This window comes from Urocitellus parryii, chromosome 1 (genome assembly GCF_045843805.1).
Source record: "Urocitellus parryii isolate mUroPar1 chromosome 1, mUroPar1.hap1, whole genome shotgun sequence".
Taxonomy (NCBI): Eukaryota; Metazoa; Chordata; class Mammalia; order Rodentia; family Sciuridae; genus Urocitellus; species Urocitellus parryii.
This window is the reverse complement of record NC_135531.1, coordinates 178205280-178222478: the sequence shown is the minus strand read 5'-3', so window position 1 is coordinate 178222478 and position 17199 is coordinate 178205280. Positions and strand designations below refer to the sequence as shown.

The 17199-nt window shown below is 39.3% G+C and overlaps 1 protein-coding gene across 13 annotated transcripts in view; it reads left to right on the top strand.

Annotated features, from left to right (window-relative positions):
* The window catches only part of Ccdc93 (CCC complex scaffolding subunit CCDC93), a 101535-nt gene that overhangs the window by 7271 nt on the left and 77065 nt on the right, over positions 1-17199 (top strand). For all 13 annotated transcript variants that reach the window (XR_013344249.1, XR_013344248.1, XR_003302784.2 and 10 more), the window contains exons 4-6: positions 5383-5494; positions 9321-9419; positions 10295-10351. Coding sequence is in view for 5 of the 13 variants with exons in the window: in XM_077802256.1 (XP_077658382.1) it covers positions 5383-5494; positions 9321-9419; positions 10295-10351 (268 nt within the window). In the remaining 8 variants the exon portion in view is untranslated. The remainder of the gene's footprint in view (positions 1-5382; positions 5495-9320; positions 9420-10294; positions 10352-17199) is intronic.

Genomic DNA, 17199 nt, shown 5'->3' with positions numbered 1-17199 from the left:
TTCTTACCCTTTGTGTTATGTGATCATTTTCAGTGTTGTAAACTTCACAGTACATTATTACTATTTTTACTTTAGATCAGAGGTCAGTAAAACTTTTTCATGAAGGTCTAGATAGCACATATTTTAAGCTTCATCTCTGGTTTCTGTCACAGAGGCTCAGCTCTGGTTTAGTGTGAAAGTAGCCATAAACATACATGAATGAACTAACTTTTGAGGGTCCCCTACGTGCCAGAAGCTTGTGCTTCATATATGTCATTTTAATTTTCATTACAGCAGATATTATTCCTGTTCTACAGATGAAACTGAGGCTAAAAGAAGCCAAGGTCACCCAGCTCATATGTGAGAGTCATTTAAAGTTCAAGTTATTTCTAATTTATTTTATATATTAGAGTTTCTAGTGACTACTTAATTTATCTCTTCCCAAATACACTGATTGGGTGAAATTTGACTAGGAGGAGGAGATTCTTTCCCTTCCCATTGCCTCTGTTGTGTAAGGCAGAGCCACATTCTACCCTCCACTGAGAGAAGACAACATGGACACCTTGCTGGAGATTTTACCGGTGAGCTCCATGCTGTCTTTCATATCCCACCAGGGGCTTGACTATTTCATTAGATACCTAGTTCTACTTCTACAGCTGCCACGGAGCAGCTGTGACCTTGTGCAGGCTACTCCTCAGTTCACTTAAATATAAGAAGTGTATGAGCTCATATACATTCTCATTAATTTTTTAAGCCTTTCACTTCCCCCCCCCCAAAAAAAAAACATTTTTAAAAGGATTGAAGATGGTTGGGGTATAGCTCAGCTGGTAGAGTGCTTGCCTCACATGCACAAGGCTTTGGGTTCAATCCCCAGCACCACACACACACACACACACACACACACACAAAAGGATTGAAGATGGCTTATAAACATACATATGAATTGGTAATAGTGGAAAAGTGAAGCAAAGGTAAAGGGGAGAAAATTGGACAAAAGGCACAATCCCACATGAAGGATGATCCACAAAATGCTTTGTTTTCCTAGGATCATTCAAAGGTTTGGCCTTAAATCTTTGGTAACCATTGAAAAGAAAAACATGATAAATTACCTGTTCATAGTAGACATATAATAGAAGGAAAATCAGTCCTTGAGATTTGAAAAAATTTGTAGTGCTAAGACCAAAGGACATCTCTCAAGGATCCTTATTAAAAAGAGCATTGATTAGCACAGCATACATACTCATTAATATCTAACCATGAATAACTGGGCTTTACATCCCTAACATCTGCCCTTCTAGAACACTGGTGTCTCATCAAGCCACCTGTAGTGAAAGGTCCTTCCCAGGAGGTAATGCATAAGTTCAGGCATGTGACCATGCTCTCCCCTGTAGGGCAAATTCCAGAGGTAGATTTTTATTCTTTTTTGTTTTTATTATGTAGGTGTTATATCCATGAAGTAAAAAAGATTCAAATACTATAAAAGGGAGCAAAACAAAAGCTATATCTCTTTCATTTCCCATTATACATTCCAATTTTATTCCCTGGAAATAACCATCTTGAACTATTTAAATTCTTCGCAGTGTCACTTTACAGCTCTTAACTACAATTGTGTCTCTTTCATTAAAGTCTGATAAAAATAGGAAATTAGCTCACTTACATTCCTTGCTGCATCCCCTTCATCTTCTATCTTCCAGTCTTTTAATTACTACCTATTTGTGGTTGTCTGTACAATTTTGTACTACTTAGACTTCTGTTTCTTAATCCACTAAAATAAGATAGTTTCTCCTGGATTCTAACTATTTGCAGTGTACATTTTTGTGTCTCTGTTTTTCCTTCTACCTTTGGCTACCATCTATCAACATTACCTTTAAAATGGTAAGAGCATAAGGGCTGTGCCTGTAGCTCAGTGATGGAGCACTTGCCTAGCATGCTAGGCCCTGGGTTCTATCCCCAGCATCACAAAAACAAAAATGGTAAGGGCATGATATTTATAATAATTAAGTTGTTCATACTTTATCTACAAGCAGGTTCTAAAAGTAAATCTATAATAATTTTTTATAGTAACTAAGGACTGTGATGGGATCAAGAGAGGAAAATATTATCTGGGCCATAATGATACTGTTTAAAGGAGAAAATTCAAAATATTACAGTTGAATTGAGTCTCTCTTATTTATTCACTTGACAAATGTTTATTGAGTCCTTACTATTGGTCAGGCTACTACCTATTCTGGGTACTTTGGATACATTAATGAAAAATGTACTGCCCTCTTTATAACTAGTAGGGAAAGACAAAGCCAGTGAGGAGTATGGAGAGATGCTGGGTAGGAAGCGGTTCGGGTTTTATGTAGGGCAGGCACTATGGAGGACATGGGAGCGAGGACTTGAGGGAAGAGGCTTCCAGGCAAGGGCACCCATGTTCCAGGCACTTGCACATGCATTTTATTATTTAACCTTCCCAACAGCCTTTGAATAGGCAGGACAAGAATTATCCCTGGTTTTATGGAAAGTGAGGAATCACATGACTTTCAGTAAGTTCCAGAGTGGGTGGTGGAACTGGAATTTAGATCTAGGTTTAATTCACTCTTTCAAGCTGCAGTGGAGGATAAAATTCTGAGTACTCTTAATAAAAGGAGTCAGATTAATTGCCTATAATGACAAGTGGGTAGGTTAAACCCTTAGGCTAGTAAACCTGCCTGGTGACCTCTGCAGTTGTCCCTTTTCTTAATTTTTAGGAATTTGAAGGATCCATCCTCAGTCCAGGGAGGAGTGGGGGCCAGTGGCTTTCTGTGAGAAGGCTTCCTATTCTCCCTTGCCTTGTCTGCCTGTGTTTTCTTCCATGCCTCATCTCCTGGCAATGTAAATGCCTTCAGCTGCTTTCATCTGCACTGGGACTGTCCAGATTTGGCAGTAATTTCTGGGAAGTGAGTTTAAGAGGGTTGTAAAAGAGGTAATCCTTTATGAACCAGGCAAGCAGTCTAGCTGTGAGGAACAGCCAGAGGCAACCCTGCCTGAAGGCAGAGGGTTAAGGTGCTGGTGTTGGGATTTTAAGCTACTGAATGGATTCCCAATGATTGCTGACCTTGTGCACGCTGCTGGGTCTGCAGCCACTAGAGGGAGTGCTCCTCCTGCTGAACTAAAATGTAACTAAGGCAAGGTTGTGTTGGTATTACCCCCTGGTGCCTGACCTGGGTGAGCAAAGACTCAGAGCCAGCATTGCTGCCCATATGTATTTGCTAAGCTTGGAGAGTGTGTAGCAGCTAACCACTCTTGTCTCCTGTCACAAAGAAATCAGGAAACAGGTGTGGAAATCTCATGGAGATCAAAATGAACAATAAAGCTTATCAAAGAGAAAGCCTTAGATATGTTGCCAAGTGGGTTTGTTAATTGTTTCTTACTAAGCCATCTTATTCAAGCCTCAGGCAGACCTGGTCAGCCATAGATGTTTGCACTGGAGCTGGCCACACATTTCATGATATGCTGTCCTGAAGATAGATACTGAGAAAATAAGACCACAGGAGTGGCTGAGAGCCACAAGGTGATGTCCTTCTTCCTCCAGGCCTTCTAGATCAATTCCTCTCCGTTCCTCTTCTGTTAATGAAGTGGAGTGAGGAGGAGGCAAAACATTACCTCAAAAGGTTCCCCTAGAAGATGGATGCTCCTTCCCTTTGTGAAAGTGCTGTGGAGCATTTGTCACCCCCTCCCCATACTTTATTTCTCATAACATATTGGAATCGATATTTGATCTTATGATTAATGGGATATGTCTGTCATATTCATCAGTTTTAACCCTAGATCCACCTCCTTAAGCTACTCTCCAGACAACAAACTCTGTGTCTTGGTGTTCTCTGGAGGCCATTTCCTGGAGGGTTGCTTAGCTTTTGCCTCTAGGTCACTTTGTTCCTGTTAAGACTAAGAGCATGAAACGTACTAGGGAACACTGGTAAGAAAATCATTGCTCTCACTCAGGCTTGAGTTAAATGTTGATCTTAATTAAGGAAGCTATCTGGGAAGGACTATTAAACTTCAGCAGAACAAAGGTAGAAAGATTTTTGAATAAGGAACACTCGGAGTAGACCCAAAACTTGGTGAATTTGAAGCATCTACTAAGATCCCAGTGACCTCATGTTCACTCTGAGTGACCCTGAATTCACCGGGACCTTCGTCTGTGAAAGCATAATCCTGCACTTGTGAACAATGCCACAGTTGCTGCTGTTAGTGATAAAATTTTTTTAAAAAGACCCTTGAGTGGGGATATGACTGAAACTGAGCCAAAGTTTCTATTTCTCCATATGGTTCCACAAGGCCATGCCTGGTAATTGTTTCCAAAGGTTCTCTCTCTTCATACCATGGCTTTTGGTTTTATCAGACCCACAAAATTACCTCTTTTTTCTCCTCTTAAACTAATAGGATTAAGATATACAAAACAGAATCACACAATTAGAGATGAAATACCAGTTGGTTAGAGAAAGAAGGATAAAGCTACAGTGAGACAGAACATACTTACACACAAGATCCTCCTCTGTTCCTCCTGTGATAAAACCATTCTTCCCAGACTGAACTGAGAACCCTCCCCAGTAGGAAGCAGATGCTTACCTCCTGGCCAGGATGGAAGATGCTCAGAGACCTCAGGGACTCTGGTTCCACCCCTCTCAACCCCAGCCATTCCATAGGAAGAGACCAAGGCAAGGTATTAGAGAGAGATCAGGGTCTCCCTCATGAGAAGTTGAAATTTTCTCCTTTCTTAATGAAATAAGAGTCATCCCAAATTTAGAACTGGTTTTAAAATATTTTAAAAAAGGCTACTATTTATTTAAAAAATATTTTTGTGTCAGAGTTAAGAACTACAAATTTCTTTAAGAAATGAGGCCCATGTTTTGTCTTAATATCTTGGGCACCTGTTACAGTGTCTGGTAATTATTTTTGTTGAAAGGGTATTTAGAACAATTTTTTTATATATAACCTGATGGTTCCCAGGCTTTTGAGAAAAAAAGTCAGTAAAATGAAATATAATAGAATATGGGACACCGATAATTTTATTTTACCACATAAGATAACAAGTAATAACTGCCACCTCTGACATCACCATCATATAAAGAAACAAAATATTTTAACTTAAAAAATTAAGAAAGGACAAAATCTTAAAATAAATGGTGAAGGAAGTTTTGCAACCTCAGATGCATATAGATGTGCAGCTTTTTCTCATTTTTCAGTCATCTAGGAGGAACTTGGTCATGGTCTGGCTCTGGCTCTGGCCTGGCACTGAAAAACTCAGGTTCTTCTGGGATGCTCTGGCTCTGGCCTGGCACTGAAAAAATCAGGTTCTTCTGGGATGCGGCCCAGACTTTAGAAATGTCTAAAGGCTTCTCAGGATATTCTCATTCTGTGCTTGTTTTTTCTGAACAGAGCTCTATCAGAAAAGATTGTCTCTGTCCTTCCAAGGATGAAATGTCCACACCAGCTGGAGCCCCACCAGATCCAGGGAATGGATTTTATTCACATATTTCCTGTTGTGCAGGTAAGATCTGTTTGGTTTCTTGTCCTCTGAACGTCAGAATTCCTATAATAAATAGATCTGGGACTTGGGCTTTCTAGCCTGAATATAAATCTAATGGATGTGGTATGGATTTGGTAAAGAAGAACATGATGAAATTTCTTGTTGTCATTCTTAAAGGGTTGCTGTAATCCATATTACCCATAACACCTGTTTGAATGTTCCCATCAGTGGCTTCTCATTGATTTTGGGTGAACATGGAACTCTGTAACCTTGTATGTTCTAGTCTCTTCTACTCTACTATTCAGCTTCATTTTATTCCTTGATTTCTTTGTTTTTGTTTTTCTAGCCTCTCTGACTCAGATTCCCCTATACTTGTTATGCTTACTTCTGCTGCAGAGCCTTTGCATATGCTAGTTCCTTGAGCTGTAGTGCTCTTCCCTCTTCTCCTTATGCTCTTTATTCATGTTCATCTTTCAGATCTCAGTTCTACCAAACCTCTTCAAAACCTTCCTTGACCCCTAATATACAGGTTCCTTTGCTATGTCCCCTCCTACAGCCACATTCCCTTCCTTCACAGAAATCTTCCTTCCTATAGTTTTTTAACAATGTATACTGATATATATGGTTATCTGTTTCTCCCATCAGACTGTAAGCTTCATGAGGGCAAGGATTATGGTTGTCTTGCTACTCTTTTTTGTCTTTCATACCTATCAGTATGTCTGACAAGTTATAGGTACTTAGTTCTCATATGAACGCTGAATATCTCATGGGAGACTTCTCCCTATGTGGTTTTTTCTCAAGCCACTTAGATTAAGTGGCCTGTGCTTAAAAGCTGTCTGTATTTTTTGTGGTTCTTGTTTCTGGGCATCTTCTCCAAGCACCTGAAAAAGAGGAGGAGCAGAGGCACTTATGCTCATTCCCTGCTGTGTGAACAGTATTTTGCATCTGATCCTAATACTGTTGTTTGAAGCATCTAATGCAATTCCAGTCCTACCTTTGAGGAAAGTGAGACTCAGAAGGTAATTAGTTTTTGTAAAGCTAGAGAACTAGTGAGTGGACAAGCATAGATTCCAGCCTATACTCCTATCTATAAGCCTTGTGCCTTTCCCACTCTGTCATTCATGCAGGTACTGAGAAGTAAGTTGCAAAGCTTTTCTTCATGTAGGAGACCTCCTAGGTTCAAATCTCAGCTTTGCCACTTCTAGCTGTGTGACCATGGGCAAATGACTTAATTTCTTATATCTTAAATAGAAGTAATAACTGAGAAGTTAATATGTGTAAGTACTTGGATGAAGGACTGGCATGTCTTAGTGCTTTATAAGTGTCAAATAGCAGTCTGTCTTATTGTTTGAGTCTTCCTGAGCGCTAGACTTCAAATCAAATCTACAAATTTTATAGATTTCTCAATGAAATTTATAAATATGAGGTTGAGAGTCTAATTCAGAAATTAATCTGTATGTTTGTTAGACTTTCTGTCTCTGACTCAGGAAGATTTTACTCTATTCTTTTTGTGATAATAGAAAGTCAGACCTTGGTGTTGATGATTGCTGAAACCTCCAATACTGTCCTACTATAAAGAGGTTTCCTTTCCCCAAAGCATGACTCTCTAGGAATTAGACCTTACTGTATCCTATAGTAGAACTTTGGAGGTGTTTTTTTTTTTTTTTTTTTTTTTTTTTTAAATCCAATCCTGATATAAGAAAATGAATGGCAAGTCATCTCCAGTCAGTTTAACATTTCAGGGGTCTGTGAATGTTCCACATTGGGAGTGCAGTGCTAGAGAAGTTCTTGTCTAGATAGAAGAGCCTTGACTGGTGGTTAACAGACTTCTTAATTTAGTGAACCTTTACAATTTTGAAGCATAAAGAGAGGTTGGTGTAGGGTTGGCATTTGTAGTTGGCCAAGCAAAAACATTTTTTTTTACTTTTTTATTGGAGCATAGTAATTATGCAAAATAAAGGGTATCATTATGGGATATTTATACATGCATATAACCTAATTTGATCAGTTTGATTCACCAATACATCCTCTTTCTCTTCTCCTTTCCTCTCTGATACCATTCCCCTGCCTAATTAGTCTCCTTTCCATTTGATTGAGGTCCCTTTTCCCTTTTTTCTCTAGCTTCCACATATGACCCTTGACCTTCTGTGTCTGACTTATTTTGCATTTTCCTTTGTGGCTGAATACACAAAGGAAATATGCCACATTTCTTTGTTCATTCATTTGTTGACACACCTATACTGGTTCTGTGTATCACCAGCATGATACATGGGTATGTGTATATCACTAGTATACTGACTTTAATAATTCATTTGGAATACTGAAGAGTGGTATAACTTGGTCATATAGTAGTTTCATTCCTAATGATCCTGGGCCATGGTACTGGGGTTTGAGTGTGGGTGAGGGGCTGTAGTAGTGTTGTGTGCTGTCTGTTCTGCCTCTGCTTTATATTTCAGTCAGTGCCTGAGGTTATTGGATAGAGGTGGGGTGGGTAAAGTAGTGGAAATAAATGGAAGATACTAACAACAAAGAAATATTCCACATAAAGCTACCTGCAGACACCCCGTCTTGGTCAGCCACTTCCTAAATATGTTCTTCACTTTATGTAAGCTGGCTGCCCTCTGACAGTATTTCTTCTCATTCCTGTAGAAGTACCTTGCTGTGGGTCATATGTCTACTTTCCTAGGCAGCTATACTTCACCAAGTATGCTGTGGTAAAACACAACTACTAATCAAAATCCGTTTTGGCAACGTAGTGGTCTTTCCAGATAGTAAGCTGCAGCCCTGACAAATGGCTTCCCCCTTTTTTTTTATCCTTCAGTAATGAAGGGAATGCATGAAGAACATGGGGGAGAAGTAAAGGCTCCTTCTGTACCTTACACCACTCTTAACCCTCAGTACCTGGCTTTTCTGCAGGATATGGGTGTGTGTGTGTGTGTGTGTGTGTGTGTGTGTGTGTGTGTGTGTGTGTGTGTGTGTTTTAATTAACTGGAGTTTTAAGTTGAAGAGTAGAAAGAGCAACAGCTTCTAGGTAACAGCTAGGAAAACGCTCAGATGGGTAATAAAATCCACTTGTCCAGTCATCTGGTACAAGAGCCTCTGAGTTGTGTGACTCCCAGCTGTGCAGTTAAAGATCACTGAGAAACTTACATAGTGTCTCTGTACCTCAGGTTCTGTAAAACCAAGCCAGTACCTTTTACCTTATAACATCATGAGGATCAAAAGAGAGGATGTTATATCAGCTGAACCATATACCTCCTTGGGCTCTATATGCAGTACACATTGTTTGCAAATTAGAATATTGTAGGGATATTCTTCCTCTATCAAGCAAGGGGATTTACTAGGTGTTTGCTATGGCACTCTCCCCTTTCCCTGGGCTGTGGTGTAAGCATAGGAAAGAGAGGTTTATGTTATGATCTGCCACTGGGAATAGTGGTTGGGGAAATACCCCTATTTGCCTTGTGCTTCAGATATTTACAAAGCACTTGGGTGCTATGATTTCATTTGCTTCTGTAGTAGCACTGTGTTGTCAAGAATATCAAGCAACTAATCTTCTTCCCTTTGCAGAGACAGTCTGAGACCTGAGAATGTGGGAAATGGCTCTATGCTTCAATGTAGCCACTCAGCACTGTGACCACTGTGTAAAAGCACTGGTCCCCACTGTATCAGTAGCTTGGATGCCCAGCCAGTGCTTTTCCTACATGTTAGCGTGTGTTGACAGTTTCTTAACACCTGGTCAGTTCAACCATGCTGATTTCAGTTCACAAGATGTGCTATCTCTAAGTGGGCCTTTACTGCCATGGGATATCATCCCTATCAACTCATGTTTCCTCACTTCCTTCCCCAGTGGCTAGTGAAACGAGCTATAGAAACAAAAGAAGAAATGGGTGACTACATTCGCTCTTACTCCATATCACAGTTCCAGAAAACCTACAGTCTCCCTGAGGTTAGTATTGTGCTTTTTCTCTCTTCTCCACCGAGACCACAAGTGTACACTTATAGAGACCACCGAGGAGGGGGTGGAGCAAGCTTAAGCCCCCATTCCCAACTCCTTGCTTGGCATCTCCACCCCTCCTCAGGCAGCAATGAAACAGGGCCTTGTGGTTCATTAGAACTGCCTCTCTAAATGGCCACTGAGTCTGAAGCCCTACAGTTTTATCATTTTCTTTGAATTTTAGTACTTGATCCAGATCTTTTTTGAATTACATGAGTAAGAGTGTATTTTTGTATAAAGCTTTTTGAGAGACACTTACTTGTGTAGAGCATTTCTGTAGTAATAATTTATAGTAGTTGTAGTAACAATAATAATCTTAGCACAGCATTTGGTTTCTTTTTTTAAATTTTTTTTTTAGTTGTTGATGGACCTTTATTTCATTAATTTATATTCAGTGCTGAGAATCAAGCCCAGTTTTTCACACATGCTAGGCAAGTGCTTTACCACTGAGCCACAACCCCAGCCCACATTTGACTTCTTTAATCCTAATGATCGTCTCTGTTTTACAGATAGAGAAACTGAGGTGTTGAGGTTAGGCATCTTACCTGACACTTTGGCACTGATGAGATCTGAAATGAGAACAACACTTATCTAAACCACTACACTCCGCGGCATTCCTTTTTCTTCCTGTTTGTAGGGATCTGTGTTAGGGCCATCTGCATAGATCCTCATGTTTTTCCTTAAAGAATATATCCCATCTTAGGATAATTGAAATGGCTTCTGGTAAAATAGTAATGAGAAGCCAGTTTATAAGGCAGATTTTTAAGGAGTCCAGTTGAGTAATCTGTAGTAACCTCGGGTTTGTTTATGCCTGTTTTGTCTTGCAGGATGATGACTTCATAAAGAGAAAAGACAAGGCCATCAGGACAGTTGTTGAACTCTCCGTAAGTCCCTTGCCTATGTTTTGTCCTCACCTTCAAAGAGTCCTTTGTTTGAATCACAGATTGCCTACTGGGATCGCCCAGGAGCTGGCCTATAATGGCAGTGTGAAGGTAGCCCCACCTACATCATGTGCTCAGTGCCAAGACATTAGCACCTTCAGGTAGAATTGCCCCAACTAGTGTCCTGCATTCTCAGTTGCAGTTTTAAAGGAGAAATGTCCAAATGCGAAGCCTTTCCTCTTTTATCCCATGGCAGGGGTAAGTTTGGCATAACTTCAAGAGCAAATGATGAGCTGGAGATGGCAAATTAAAGTTCCTGCCCCATGCCCACCCCTGTGATGGCTTAGGAGAGGCAGAAAAGCTTCTGAGCTTTGTGCAGAAAGCTCTGGGATAGTTTTTGTCACCAAAATGCACTGGAAATCTGTACTCATACAACCATATTCCCCAGCTAGGGGAAAGTGGAAAGCTGTTCCTTTTCAAAACACTGAGCCAGAGTCCTGGGAACATTGTTAGCACTGTCCATTCCCACAGCCTTCTTACCTAAACTGATGGGAATGAAGCCTCAGTGCCTGTATGTACAGTGTCTTTCTCTAGAAATAATACAGTGTTATTTGCATCTTGTTTACTTCATCTAAATTGTGTCCTACCTAACGTTTTATTCAACCTTAGGATTCAGCCTTGCTTATATATGTAGTTTTTAAAAAATACGCTTGTATAGTCTATTGTATTTGTAGGCCTAGCTTAAATATCAGGTATTCTTTTTTTTTTTTTTTCTTTTAAACTAGGGATTGAAATCAGGGGTGCTTTACCATTGAGCCACATCCCCAACCCTTTTTACTTTTTATTTTGAGACAGTGTCTTGCTAAGTTGCTAGGGCTTCACCAAGTTGCTGAGGCTGGCTTCTAATTTGCAATCCTTCTGCCTCAGTCTCCCCAGTTGTTGGGATTACAGATGTGCACCATTGTGCCTGGCTCAGGTGCACACTTTATGTGGTTGACTTGAGTTGCATTAAAGATTAAGATGGTCTGATTTATGTGACTTTGTGAAGTTTTCAGAAAAAGACTGCCATACTGGCTTATCTTAATAAAATTTGTGGTCTTACAATGTGATTACTCTGAAAAGAAAATAAATATTCATTTGCTGGTGAAAGATGTGAAGTGCTTAGGTAAAACAAAATTGTCCTTCTCATTTTATGTTTATAATTTGTATCTTTTTCTCAATTTTGGAATTGGAAGAAGTGAAAAACCTATAAGATGATGACATTGGGAAGCCAGATGCTGTTTTCATATTTGGAAGCAGTATTAAATAAGAAGCCAAGTGTGGTGGCATATTCCTATGGTCCCAGCAACTCAGGAGGCTGAGGTGGAAGGACTTAGGTCTGGGAATTCCAGGACACCTGGGCAACACACCACAGCTCAAAACATTAAAAAAAAAAAAAAGTAGATAAATAAATAAATATTAAAAAGGAAACATAGATATTAAGAAAAAATGATATAGTGTCAAGAGTAATTTTCTTTCCTGGTTATGAAATCAGTGTACAGTTTAGAACACTCTGGAAGTTCTTTTTAAGAAGATTGATAGATGCAGGGAGGGAAGAGATCAGCCTTAAACTTATAATACAGAAACAGCCACTTTAAATGCTTAGATGTATTTTTTCCATGTTTTTAATTTGTACTTTTTAACTGAATTAGAATCATACTTTAAGATTGTAAATTTTTAGAAAGGAATATAGTAATCAGTTATCTAACCCAGAATGAAAAAAGGCCAGTTCTAGCTATCGATTTTCATTGTAATGGAGACCTTCCTCCCCTTATTTCTGTTTAGTAATGCCACTACATAGAATTTAAGGAGATAATGATAATGACAAATAATTAGTGCCCAAACATTATTCTGAATGTCTGTAACTCATCTAATTCTCACAATAACCTTATAAAATTGTAGGGGTTTTTTGTTGTTGCTGTTGTTTTGTTTTTGTTTTTTAATAATGAAACTGAAGAACAAAGAGGTTGGTTGACCATGGAGCCAGGACCAAAACCCAGTCTCAAAACCATTCTGCTATGAGTTTCTAGATAAAATGCTATTGCAGCTGATTAGAAAACAGTATTAGAATAAAAGAAGATAGAAAACTGTTAAGAGTTTCTTGGAGTATAATTTGTATTGCTTAGTTTATTTCCTTTCTTATGTGTAAACTTAATCCTCAGTTGACTGGTAGTACATTTTTAACACAAATGGTAAAGAGGTTTTATGGATTGGTCAGAGGTGGCATTCCCCTCCCCCCCATCTACTGAAAATACTTCTCACTTCAGAAGCTCTCTTCTTAGATTTCTTTCTTCCTTTTTTTCTTCTTTTTTTGGTACTAGAGATGGAACCCAGGGGTACTTTACCAATAAGCCACACCCTCAGTCCTTTTTGTATTTTGAGACAGGGTTTCACTAAGTTACTAAGTTGCTTAGGACCTTGCTAAGTTGCCTAGGCTGGCCCCAAACTTGAGATCCTCCTGCCTTGGTATCCTGAGTCTGTGGAACTGCAGGCATTTGCCACAGGACTTTGCAGTATATTCCAGGGCTGTTGTGCACATCCTGGCCTAATCTTATGGGCCAGAATAAAGCACTGAATAGCTTTCAGTTTGTTATCATTATCCCCAAGAAAATCTCTTCCTCTGTTTAAGAAAGGAAACATGCCCTAGGTGACAGATGTGGCTCTTTGCAAGCTCTGGTTCTGAAGGGTGTTTACTTCTCCCAGCTGTTTCCCAATTCTGCCTTTCAGATACCTTATCAGTGGGTAAGGTGATGAATTACTGATGAATCTAGAATCCCAGGCTTAAATTATGAAAAATTAAGGATTAAAATTTGGCCAGCTACACAGATACCTAGTTTCCACACCCAGCCTTTTAAAAAGCAGTGTCTAGCTGCAATGTATTTATTGAGTGTCTAATATGTCTGGCATCTAATTAGGCCCTTACCATTCATCAGCATGCACAGAATTTTATTATTATGAATTCCATTTTATAAATCAGGAAATTGAAAGTTAGAAAGGCGAACAAATTCCCTGAGTAGCTTCAGAGTTAGGAACAGGCAGTCAGATTTTGATTTTATATCTGACTCCTACACAACAGGTTGCTGGTGTTTCTCTCTTTTCCAACACATTCCTGGCACTAATTTTGCAGTAAGGTTGCTGACTTATTTCTGGGTCCCAGAGACTTAGGCATATCCAGAGTGGCTAAGAGTCCCTCTACCTCTTCAGGTCTTGGGGACTTTTTCTATTACTTTTCCCTTTGCAGATGGGAGAATGGATGCTAAGTTGTCCTAATTTTGTTTTTGTTTTGGGGGGTACCAGGGATTGAACCCAGGGACACTCAACCACTGAGCCACATCTCCAGCCCTTTTTTGTATTTTATTCAGAGACAGAGTTTCACTGAGTTGCTTAGAGCCTCGCTGTTGCTGAGGCTGGCTTTGAACTGATGATTCTCCTGCCTCAGCCTCCCAAGCCACTGGGATTACAGGTGTGCACCACTGCAACCAGCTTTTTTTTTTTTTTTTTTTTTTTTTGTCTATCAACATGACGCCATTGTGCCTCTACCAGCAGGCTTTTTACTTAATCTGGCTTCAACATAACTCCTTTTGAAAAATAAGTATTAAACGTTTAATATTGAGAATGTAGCTTATTCTTGCCTTTAGTTATCCTTGGAAAATTTTTCTAATCTTTTATTTTTGTCCTTAATTATGTAACCCATTCAATTTTTTTGACACATTAGTTTTTGTTTTAAAAGGTTGCTTTTCTTTAATACTAATGCTGTAATAATAATGAAATATGAGGAAATAAAGAAAAATACAAAGGTGAAATTATCCATGGTATTGTGATGTCATTGTCAGGGATAACCACTGATATTCTAAGTAGGAACTAGAATTACAGATATCACTGTAGAGAATTAGAGATTATGAAAATATGACATTTCACTTTGTGTTCTGCTTTGTTGCTTGCTGATTTTGCACAATAATATGTTGAGAATTTCTTTCCATGCCAATATACATACCTCTGTAGCATTGTTATTGGGGGCAGATTATTCATGTGTAGAACCAATTTATCTAGTTTTGCTTCTATCTTTTATTTATCCCTCTTGAGGTACTCTTTTTGTCTTGCCTTCATTTTGCATTATCATGGGGAATATCTCCGATACTCCTTTTTTTTTTTTCCTATTTCCTGTTTACAAAATAGCTAGCTGCTTTATAGAATTCCTGTCCTCCTGGAGATGGTATTTTCAGAGGACCGAAGAAATGGAAATTCTGGCTTCCCCAGAATAGGCCTCTGCTTACCACCTTCCACTTTTTCATCATGATCATAATTATCATATTTATGTGTCTCAGTGTGCTGTTACACAGCTCACTTCCTCCTGTCCTGAAAGTATCTTGTCTTGCAGTGAGTGAGGTCTTTTACTTGCTCTTAAAGTAAAGCACGCCCTAAGATTTTTACCCAAAATGTGTATTTTGGTAATGTTTAAAAATTTGTGTGAGAATAGAAGGGATGGGGGAGAAAAGACTTTATAGAGATTTCATTTTTTTGAACTTATTGGATCACCTGAAAGACCATTTAAAAAGTCATTTTCAATTCCTACTCCAGTGTTTTTTCCAGAGGGAATGCTATAAAGAACACCTTTTCATCCAGCATGTAAAATGTGAATGTAACACAAGTAAACTGATATAGTAATTTTTATTATTGATCATAATAATGATGATAATATACATCCATATATAGGTGAGAATATATGTCTTAGCCCTTACCATGTTTCAGGTACTATTCAAAGTATTGAGTAGTTAATCCTCACAACCCTACTTATACCTGTTTTGCAGATGGAAGACCACAGATGTTAAATAACGTGCCCCAAATTGGGGAGTTAGTAATAGGTAAGGACTAAAGCACTGGTATTACTCTCTGTATTCATTCAGTAATGTTAATTGAGCACTACTGAATGCTAGAACACATTCTAGCGCTTCAAAGAGAAAAATCTGACCACTAGGTGGCAGTAGCATATTCCAGCTTTATTTGCACAATTCTGTAGGTTTGCTTGTAGGGCAGGGGAGTCCCTCAGTCCAAGATACATCCAGGGGCTTTTGGCACAGGAGCCAGTGATCCAGAAAGGGAATAAGATAAGGGAACTCCTCAAGAAGGCTCAAGTGGCCTGTGATGATGCTCAGCAGAATGCAGAGTGTCTCTGGGTCAGGGATCCCTGAAGGGCGGCAGCAGCAGCATGGGATTTTTATAGCCCTGGGCTTTTTATCTATGGTTAGCAAATGCTAACAATTTCGGGGGGTATAGTTCTGAAGGATATACAAAGTAGGTAGGCTTTAAGTAGCTAAAATTCTGCTTATTTGTGATATTTTTAAAACAATTTGTCATGTAAGAATTTGAGTTTGTTGCTGGCCAGCTTTTGAATTAAGGGATTTCAGTTCACGGTAAAGAAATAAAAAGCCAGACCTGGTAGCACGTGCCTGTAATCCCAGCAATTTGGGAGACTGAGACAGGAAGATTGCAAGTTGAGGCCAGGCTAGGCAACTTGGTGAGAAGCCTTCTGAAAATTATAAGAACTGGGGATGTTGTTCAGTAAGTGATCACTCCTGGATTCAATCCCCAGTATGGAAAAAATAAAAGAAAAAAAATGGATAGAAGCTAGGGGACAAAATAGTAGCCATTTTTAATTTTCTTATAAAGCACACCTTATTCTTACCTGCCTAGTTACACTATTGTTATAGCCTTGAGGTGGGATTTATACTGGATCCTAAAGAGTAGAAGATGCATTCCTGTGTCCTCTTTGCTTATGTAAAAGGGAACAAATAGATAGGAATAAGGTTGGGGACACAAAGATTGCCATCTATCCATCTCTCCTTTCCTTCACTCCATACCTGAGGCTTGTTTTGTTTGTTATTTTATTAATGTGCAGCAGGAAACATTTCATTTGTCCCAGTTACAGCTTTTTCCTTATAGAATCTTTAAGACTTTGCACCTGGTGGTGAAAGCAGGTGGGGAGGTAGGGTTTATTCACAGGCTCTGGGGCTGAGGAATGTCTGCTGGAGTTGAGCTTGGGCTGTGAGAATGAGTGGTTAGGTCCATGGAGGTGACTCAGGGAAATGCCTTTTCCTGCTGAGTCGGGTATGGTCTGATCCACTGGAGCTTTTGAATGTAGAATGCCAGATTGGTAGTGGCTGCTTCATGGCCTGCTCTGTTATTTCAGTAAATAAGTTGTCTGCCATAATTTCGAGGGCAGCGATGAGGGATTTGCTTCAGGCGCTGCCGTGGTGCTGTGCTGTTCTACTTCTCTGCCCTGCCATTCCGAGCAGTGGGCTCAGAGGCATCACTAATGACAGGTGAGACTGACTCATAATCAGATCTGCAAGTAGATCTGACTCTCAGTGCAAAAGTTAGAGAACTCTTTACAAAAGGGTCACCTTAATTTTTTACCGCTGTTTGTGTGTCCTTTATCTTCCAAGGCAAAATATCAGAACCCATGAAGGATGATCAGAGTTGGATTATAAAACATTTCATAGAATGTGTCTAGTCCCAATTCTAGTTTTATCCTGTTTCTATCACTTATTGCCTTGGTAACCATGGAGAAGTTATTTAACCTCTCTGCCTGTAGACAGAACACAAGGATAACTACCCCATAGGTGTGAGGATCAAGTGGACAGGACATTTATAGCAGTCTGCCCACGTGGCACTGGCCTACCATTAATAAATGATTGCCATTAACAATTAATAGCAAAACAAAAATAAGTTGATTCTATATAGCTTTGTTAAAAAAAGAATAATCATATGTAAAGTATAGTATTTAAAAAATTAATCTCAGACTTTAAATTGAC